General features: G+C 54.2%; 1 protein-coding gene across 1 annotated transcript; it reads left to right on the top strand.

Moving 5' to 3' along the window:
• The first annotated feature begins 7,217 nt into the window (after positions 1-7,217).
• Positions 7,218-8,318, top strand: HRH2 (histamine receptor H2). The gene has a single exon (XM_008947912.1). The coding sequence runs from the start codon at positions 7,218-7,220 to the stop codon at positions 8,316-8,318; it is 1,101 nt and encodes a 366-aa protein (XP_008946160.1).
• The last annotated feature ends 350 nt before the right edge of the window (positions 8,319-8,668 follow it).

Raw genomic sequence — 8,668 nt, 5'->3', positions numbered from 1 at the left:
CAGTGGGAAAACTCTCTGGCTCCAGCAGATCATAAGCTTATTAAAGAAAGATCTGTGCTTTGGTCTGCAGAGATAGACACATGAAAGGCATTTTAGTCTGTGTGCCAGAGCCACTGTTATCCCCCTTTGTCAGAGACGGAGTCTGGAACATGCTCTCTGTTCCCAGCATAGGGTATCAGGAGGACTTAGCCTGGCTGGGGGAGCAGCAGGATCTATCTCCTTCCAGCCTGGGGAGCAAAGGACCACATCCAGACTATAACAAGCCAGTCCATGGCTATTTGCTCGGGGGGCTTGGGAGCAGCTGGCGAGGACTGAAGCGCCTCACTCGCAGTACATCACTGCCAGCACTCCATCTCCCCAGGCCACAGAGCCAGGGGGTGGCCAAGTTCACTGGAGCTCTGCTGATAGCCCAGGACCTGCTCAGCTGGAGAGGAAGAGCCAAAAGGGAAATGTGTCCTCACACAGCTGGTCCAGCAGCTGACATTTGAAAGCCACAGATGAAAGATTTGAGAGACACAAAAAGCTGTCACTGTCTGTTTGCCATTTGGTGTGGTTCCTCCCTGCCACGGCACGGGCAGGGGACAACTGTCAGCAGAGGCAAACACAGCCTTGTGGGAAAGATGCCCAGCCCGGAGCATCCCTGCCACTGACCCGGAGCATGGGAAACCTCTTCCTGCTGCAAGGGAGCCAGGTTTGGGCTGGGAGCAAGTGAGAGTAGGGTCCTGAAGCCTTAGGGTTAGCGAGGAAAGTGACGGCAGCACTCGGGGCAGCAGGCACCCCAGCGCCCCGCGTGTGCCTGGCACTGCTCGGCGGAGCCCAACGCACCGTGTGCCCGGAGCACAGCTCGCTTTCAGCCTTCCAGGCTCGCGGGATGATAACCTCGGTGTCCGAGTTCACGGCTCTGATCCCACCCACTTGTGGTCTGAGTCATGTAGCAGTGGCGGCGCTGCCTGGATGTTGGCGGGCAGGGAGGGAGGGGAGGCGGCGAGGCAGCGCTCGCAGCACACGCTGCTCTCTGCCTTCACAAGCGCTTCTGCCGCCACACACGCTGGGGAAAGTTGGAGGCAGCGCGGCCACCGAGGGCTCCCACCGGCCAGGGGCTGGGCTAGAGCAGCACCTTCCCAGGTAAAGCTTTTGCCTTACTTTTCCCTTGGTTGCTCCATCAGTGAATTGCTTTCCAAGCGAGATCTCAGTGGGTTCTCGCTGAGGTTGGGGTGTGACGAGCACCCTATGACGGGCCACGCGGGGCAGAGCGAGAGGTGTCACTCGTCGGACCCTTGTGCCATCGTCCTCCTGCTGTGCCAGGAGCAGGGGCCAGCCCGGGGACCTCGCCGGCTGCTGCTGGCCGGGACCACTGGCGAGGAGAGCATCAGGGTCAGAGGGAGGACGAGGGTGGAGTGTGCCCAGGAGACGGTGACAGAGTCCTGCCCTGCCTAAGCTTCCCAGCTTCTGCAGTTGTGAAGCTCCTCTGCCCAACCAGCCTCCCCACGAGGTCTGCTTGCAAGACAACTTCTTGTGCCAACCCCTTTCTCTGAGCACCCCAGACCCCTTCCCACCCACTTCCACCAGTTGGTGGACAGCTTCTGGAGCAGGGCGTGGGCTCTGTGGGGCAGGGTACCCCCAAGCTGAGCTGTAGCCCTGGCACAGGAGGGGTGGGTAGTCCCCAGGGACATGCAGTGCCCTTGTCCCCTGGCTGGATTAGGCAGGAAGCTGAACCCTGTAACTTCTGCTGGGAACTCATGCAGCTCCCAGCACACTCATCAGCCCCACACCTCTCTGTTTTCGGTTTCACCTTTCCCAGGCACCCTTTGCAGAGCAAACTTTCAAAATACTGACTGCTCTGCAACTTTCCACATACTTCTTCAGGTCTTCTGCTTTCAGAGGTCCCAAACTCCCTCTTACCCAACTTTTCCTCCTGGGCAGCATGACGGAAGGCTGGTGGCCGTGATGCAAATTGTGTCCTGCCTCCCCTCTGCTCAAGCCAGAGGCAGTAATTGCTGCTATCAGACAGGGTCCAGGCTGGGATGGGGCAGAGAGTGCATCAGGCTCCAGAGGAGACCAGAGAGAAAAGCATCTGGGGATGCAGCTGGGCAGGTCTCTGGTGTTCCCCTACAGCTCCAGACAGGTTGCAGAGGAGCTGTGTAAAAATGAGGCTGCAACTGTCTGTGTGTACCTGTATGGTTATGGGGTGAGCTACATCTACTCACTCAAATGAGGGCACCTTGTATGAGTGAGCCCCCACGAACAGGACACCTGATGGCCCAGGGGAGCTGAGCAGTTGCAAGGAAGAGATGGAAACAGGGAAGCAAAAGCTCCAGTGATGGTGCTCACTGAGGACAGGGGCAGAGGCATGCTGGAAGATGCTTTGGGGTGCAGCACCCCTTGGGAGGCAGATCAGCCATTTCAAAATGAATACTCAAACTAGAAACAACGCCACAGCCTTAAAGCCATCCACTAACAGCAGGGCAAGCTAGACTCTGCATCACCCTCACATTTGTCCCCTCTCAAATTTCCTTCAAGCCCCAACTCTGGCAAATTTAGTTGTCCCATTTCAAGGCAGAATCAACGGTTCTAGCAGGGAAACAAAACAGCCCTTTGCCAGGGTCCCTGCAGCTCCCAGCCCTGCCCCCTCCCCACCATCAAACCTCAAACATCCTCTTTCAGACTAGAAGAAATCCCCACCCTCCCACTCGTCTCACAGCCTTGGTTGAAGTACCTCTCACTGCATGTCCAGATGTTTAAGCTCTGGAAGCCCTGGAACATAATTTTTGGGGAAAAAAAAAAAAAAAAAAAAAAATGAAGCTCTGCTGCAATCCTAGCAAGGCCAGGGAATTTGTTTTGCTCCTAAGTGACTTCTGCTGACACTTCGCTCTGGAAAGAATCTAACACAGGAGGCAGAATGACATTTTGGGTCTGCCTGAGCGTGGAGCTGTTCTGTCCCCAGGACAGAGCTAAAACATTTCATGCGGAGATTCTCCCAACCATGGCTCTCTGTAACCTTTCGGGTAGTGGGAAACACTTCCCAAAGTCAGGCTGCCATGTTCAGGTGCTTGCTGAGTGCTCCCTTCTGCCCACGTAGCTGCTCTTGGTGCCGATGTACATAGGCTTTTAAGAGATCTTAAACCTATTATGCCAGAAGCAGAAGCACGTGAACAGAGAGCAGCAAATGTATTACCTGTGCTGCTGGAGCAGGCACTGCATCCCATTAGTCTTGCTATAAAAGTGCACAAAGTGCTGGAATAAACAATGCTGAAAGACGGGATGCTGAAAGATGAAGAAGAGGAATAAAAGAGTAAAAGACAACAGAAATTTCCCATGGATATATCACGGCCCCTTCCCCAGAGGAGGTAATTGCCGTTTCAGATGGGAACACAGGGATCAAATGTCACACAGGCTGCAACAGAGTAGAAAATATCTATTCAAGCAGGAGAAGGCAGGAATTACTATGAAAATTGTAAGGAGGCTAATGGGGAGATGACAGTACATTATAATGGAAGAACCATTAATGCTTCAGAGAAGGCTATTAATAGAGTTCCTTAAAGATCATCATAGAGATAAATCTTATTTAATGGTTTTCGTTAGTGATCTTGGCTCAGAAAACAGGACGTTGTCTAAGAAAATGTACTGGTGAGAAACTTGGGAGAAGTTTTAGACTGGGCAAGGGACTAAGTACAAATGGAGAAGACCCAGAGGATGCAAAGATTGAGAGAAGCACAAGGGGCTGGTACAAGTTCATATGCTTACAGAATGGCAGCAAAAATTACTACTCTAAGGAGCTGAAAACACCATAGGAAAAATATCTGGCTTCTACATTGGGAAGACTGCAGCAAAACAAATGCAAACTGACAAGTCTTCACAGCAGAGATATAGTCCACCAGAGCACCAGCACTGCTGGAAAAGGCACTAGAAGGGTGACCCTGAAGCAATGGCCTGCCCTGGTCCCTCACTGCCAGGAGGGCAATTTGGAACCAGGAGCAGGTCTAGGCTGTGATAATGAGGATAATCAGGTAAACATAAAAGCTGCCTGGCGAGACAGGGCTGGAAGGGTATCATTTATTCAGGCTATTGCTAGAAAGGCTGCCATGGGAAACAGCTGCTCCACTTGTACATCAAGGAGGAAATGAACTCAAAAATGCAACAGGAGCAGAAGACACACGACCTGGTATTGAAGGTGGCTGTGAGCGACCAGGGCAGAAAAGCAGGAGCAGATGTGGAATCATGGAGGGTGAATGCTCCAGGAGGGAGCCCCAGGCTGGGTGCATTGCCCCAGTGACTGCACTCTGATGGTGATGAACTGACCCCACATCTCTCATCTACAGCAGCCCTCCAGCCTGCTTGTCCTGCAAAGCCATGTCTGGAGGCTGTGATTGCTCAGGGCAATGTTTTGATGAGATAATTTGGCTGAGGGATATGGGAAAGTCTCTCACACCCCACCACAGTTGGGTGGGTGCCTGCCCCATCCAGTGGAGGAACAAAGTCCCAGGGGCTTGCAGGTGGCTGAGCCCTGCAGGCTACATGTGCCAGGGGGAGGGTGCCCAGGCCTGGGCTTTGAGAGACGCTGAGACCCCAGTGCCCAGCTCTACCTGGGTTCCTCTGCAGACATGGGGACACCTCTGTCCCCTTTGTTCAGGGACCCCTGCTCCTTCCTTCCACAGCTCAGAAATTTAAATACTTTCTACTCCCTGCCTGAGGAGGGGGGACAAACAACAACAAAGTGCCCATTTCTTGCCCTGAGCTAATTAGAAAAAGTAAAAAGAAACAAAAGTACTTGTGGCCAGGGCTGCAGCACAGGGCTGCCCTGGGCACTGCCCGCACCACCACGGGTGCCGAGCAGGCCGATGTACCCGGAGCTGGGACCCACCTGGGGAGCCCACGCTGAGCCCTGGCAGAGCCCACGTGAGCTGCGAGAGCTGGTGGCAGGAGCAGGTTGTTGATGTGTGGTGCAGCAGCCACGTAGGAGGCTGCGATCCACCCACAGCATTTTCTAAGCGTGCTACTCCCCCTATAATTTATCCTGCCATTTCCACATGTTGGGAGCGCTGAAAAAGACATCCCTTTCACTTGGAAATACCCTTCTCTGAGAACAACCTGTTCTTGTCATTGCCTCAGCGGGCACGCAGCACTCTGCTCGTTCAGCGCTCCCTTTGTGCAGGAACAAAGAGCTTCCCGTGGCAGGAGCCCGCGCTGCAGCGGGAGGTGAGGGACCGCTCCGCACGCTGCCGCCGCAGCCGAAAGCATCGCATCCCCCTCCCGGCAGCCTGAATCCCAGCACCCAGATTCGGAGGATACCCCTATCTCGCAATGTGTTTGCTCTGCTCAGCAGAACGCTCCCCACAGGCTGGTTCATCACTTGCCGTTCCCTTCCAGTTCCTTCAGAAAGCAGCAAGGCTGCAGGTATCATCTCTAATCTCACCAGCCAGTCCCCACCTCTCCACCGTACAGCTCCTGGCAATCAGTGGTTATTTGCTCATGCAGTCCCCCTGGCACATACCCTCCCTTGGCCCCCACACCTCTAACTTTCAATCAAAGACATAATTCATCTGCAGAATATTTCAGCCTGCTCCACACAGTTATCTTGTTCTTGCAGGGTAAGCTGAACTTTAAAATCTCACCTCTGTCCTCTGACAAGACTGGACCTTTTCCTTTCCTGGAGTTTCTTCTGTCTGCTCCATTCTACAGCCTGTTGCACCCTACAAAGAGTCAGCTCTACCTTCCTGCACAAGTCTGTGCACCACCACCAAGGGCTCCACTCCTGCTCCACATGTTGTGAAGAGTCTGAGGACTTGTGTCCTGCACCACCCATGGGGACCAGCACATCAGGGAGGATGGGGAGACCCAGCACCTCACCCAGGAAGCACATGGCAGGAGAGCACAGGAGCAGCACAGGCTGTTGGGCTCCTCAGCCTGCTCCCAGCCCCTGCTCTTTCTTGTCCCTGCAGTGCCTCAGTTCCCTTTAGGCACCTTCCCAACATGGGTGGTGTTTGCAGTCACACAGGAACTGAGGGCACTTCGAATCTAGTCGCAGCCCAGTCATGGAGACCACTGTAATCAGTAGCTAAAAGCTCTTTCAGAGGTTAGAGAGGTTTGTTATGCCGTTTCTGCCGTTGTCCTTTTTTGTTATTTACATCAGGACCAAAAACAGTCACAGAAACTAAGTCTACAATGGCTGTTTTTCACTGTGTTCCTGTCCCACAGCAGGAGCAGCTCCATCCAAACTCTCCCAAAAAAAATAAACCTCCATGCTGCCCTTCAGCTCCTGAGAATGAAATTAATGAAGCTGCCAGAGCCCTTTTCAGCCACCCTCCCTCCCCAGGGCATTGCACCACTGACAAATGAATTTCTTTTTCCCCCCAGGACCCCGAGCAGAGCGAGGATTTCCTCTCTGACTGCTGGAGCCAAGGTGGTTCCTGAGGGCAGGGACCAACACAAGGCACAGGCTGCCGCAAAGCACAGATACAAAGGCAAATTTTAATGAGACTTGCAGCCCTGGCCCAGCTCCAGAAATTACATAGCAGTAACTAATTTTGCAAGAGTGCAGAAGCCAAGCACACTGCTTCCTCAGTTCTGTGGGAACTCAGCACCTTTAAAATCCCTACTCCTCTCTCAATATCTCTACATTACCTGGGCACCACTGGGGCTGGGGGACGCCAGCTTGGCAGGGACACGCATGCCTGGCTGCCAAGGGACTTTCCAATTCAAGTTTATGTGGGTTGGAGTATCCAGGGAGGTGCAGGTGCCCCATTTCTGGAGGGGTTCAAGGGGCAGCTCAAAGGACCTTTGCCCACTGCAACTCTGAGTTGGTGTTTCCTTTACAGGTTGTCTTTGGGAGGTGGCAAAGCTCTGTCGCTGTTGGAGCACTGATGACCGCTGTCACCAACCAAACACGCAGAGCATGAAGCCCCATGGGACCTGACCCCATGGTTGCTCAGAAAAAAGAATGCAGGAGAGGAAAAGGGAGCAGCTGAGACCCACCAGCCACTGCCGCAGGGGATCAGCTCCAGCACTGGGCTCCCAGATGGGGCTGATGGGCACAAGTGAGTACCATGTCACTCCTAGCATATAAGGCTGAACACATGAAGTGACTCTCCAGCGTTCCCCAAGGTCACTGTAGGTCCAGTGTCACTTTGGAAAGGGCTCTAGGGCTGCCTCGTAGAGGCTCGCTCCAAGTAGCTTTGTAGCCAGTGGGAGCAGGACTGCTCCATCCATGCAGCTGCACTATGGATCCATGTTACAACCATACAAGCACTCAAAAAATTATGGACTTCCCCCTTCAGCTGCTGGTCGGGTCCTGCCTCGCCATCCTCATCGTGATCACTCTCTGTGGTAACATCATTGTCTGCCTGGCTGTCACCCTTGACCGCCGGCTCCGCAGCTTGACCAACTGCATCATCGTCTCCTTGGCCATCACCGACCTGCTGCTGGGCCTGCTGGTGCTGCCATTCTCTGCCTTCCTCGAGCTCACCAAAGAGTGGCCCTTCGGCAGCACTCTCTGCAACATCTACACCAGCCTGGATGTCATGCTGTGCACAGCTTCCATCCTCAACCTCTTCATGATCAGCCTGGATCGCTACTTCGCTGTCACCACCCCACTGCGCTACAGCCAGGTGGTCACTCCCTCCCGTGTGACTGTGGGCTTGATTGTTATTTGGACTATCTCACTGATGGTCTCCTTCCTACCCATCCACCTGGGCTGGAACACCAACGGGACAGCAGTCCAAAACACAGCCCCCAGCTGCAACAAGGAGTGCACGCTGGAGGTGAACCCTATGTACGGACTAGTGGATGCCTTGCTCACCTTCTACATCCCTCTGGTCATCATGTGCATCACCTACTACCGGATATTCAAGATAGCGAGGGAGCAAGCCAAGAGGATAAACCACACGTGGTGCTGCAGCAGCAACACCTCCATGCCGCCCACGGTGAAAGAGCACAAAGCCACTGTGACACTGGCAGTGGTGCTGGGAGCATTCATCGTGTGCTGGTTCCCTTATTTCACGGTGTTCACGTACCGGGGGATGTGGGGAGACAGCAGGGTGAAAGGCACACCCATGTCTGTTGTCCTCTGGCTGGGCTACACAAACTCAGCCCTGAACCCCATCCTCTACGGGACATTCAACAGGGATTTTCGGGTGGCATATCAGCACTTGCTGCACTGCTGGAGGACTGGGGGCCCCAGGAGGTCCCGCCTGCCTACCCCCAAGAAGGCCCAGTCCAGGGCCAAGACCTGCAGGCAGGACCAGGGCAGGCAGGAGAGTAAACCCCTGAAACTGGAGATGAGGAACGGGATCTCACTGACCAATGGAGCCCTCAAGAGGTAAGAGCCTTCTTACACTTGGGGCTTTGATGGTAGGCCCGTCCTCAGAGAGGAATTCAGAGATGGGGACCCCACATTGCCTGTGAACTTCTAAGCAATGAGCCAATGCCTTAGCAGGCGATCCTTGCCCAGGCAACTCTTGCTTTTTGCAGCCACTCAAATTCAGCACCAGCCCATGTCCCTCCACTCTGGCAGCACAGCTCCAGCTACTCCAGCTTCAGAGGGGGCTGCAACCACCTTTCACAGGGAGTACAAAACACCCTGGCTTTGCTGGGCAGCGGGGACAGCTTTGCCATCAGAATTTGCTGCACAGAACAGGGTGCAGCCATCAGTTGTGGCCACTCCCAAAAGCAG

Source organism: Merops nubicus, unplaced genomic scaffold (genome assembly GCF_000691845.1).
Source record: "Merops nubicus isolate BGI_N331 unplaced genomic scaffold, ASM69184v1 scaffold41169, whole genome shotgun sequence".
NCBI classification, from domain to species: domain Eukaryota; kingdom Metazoa; phylum Chordata; class Aves; order Coraciiformes; family Meropidae; genus Merops; species Merops nubicus.
This window is presented reverse-complemented; position numbering and strand designations above follow the sequence as displayed.

Bases quoted from the DNA above. Each gene is read 5' to 3' on its own strand.
- HRH2 (XM_008947912.1), top strand. From the start codon at position 7,218: ATGGATCCATGTTACAACCATACAAGCACTCAAAAAATTATGGACTTC.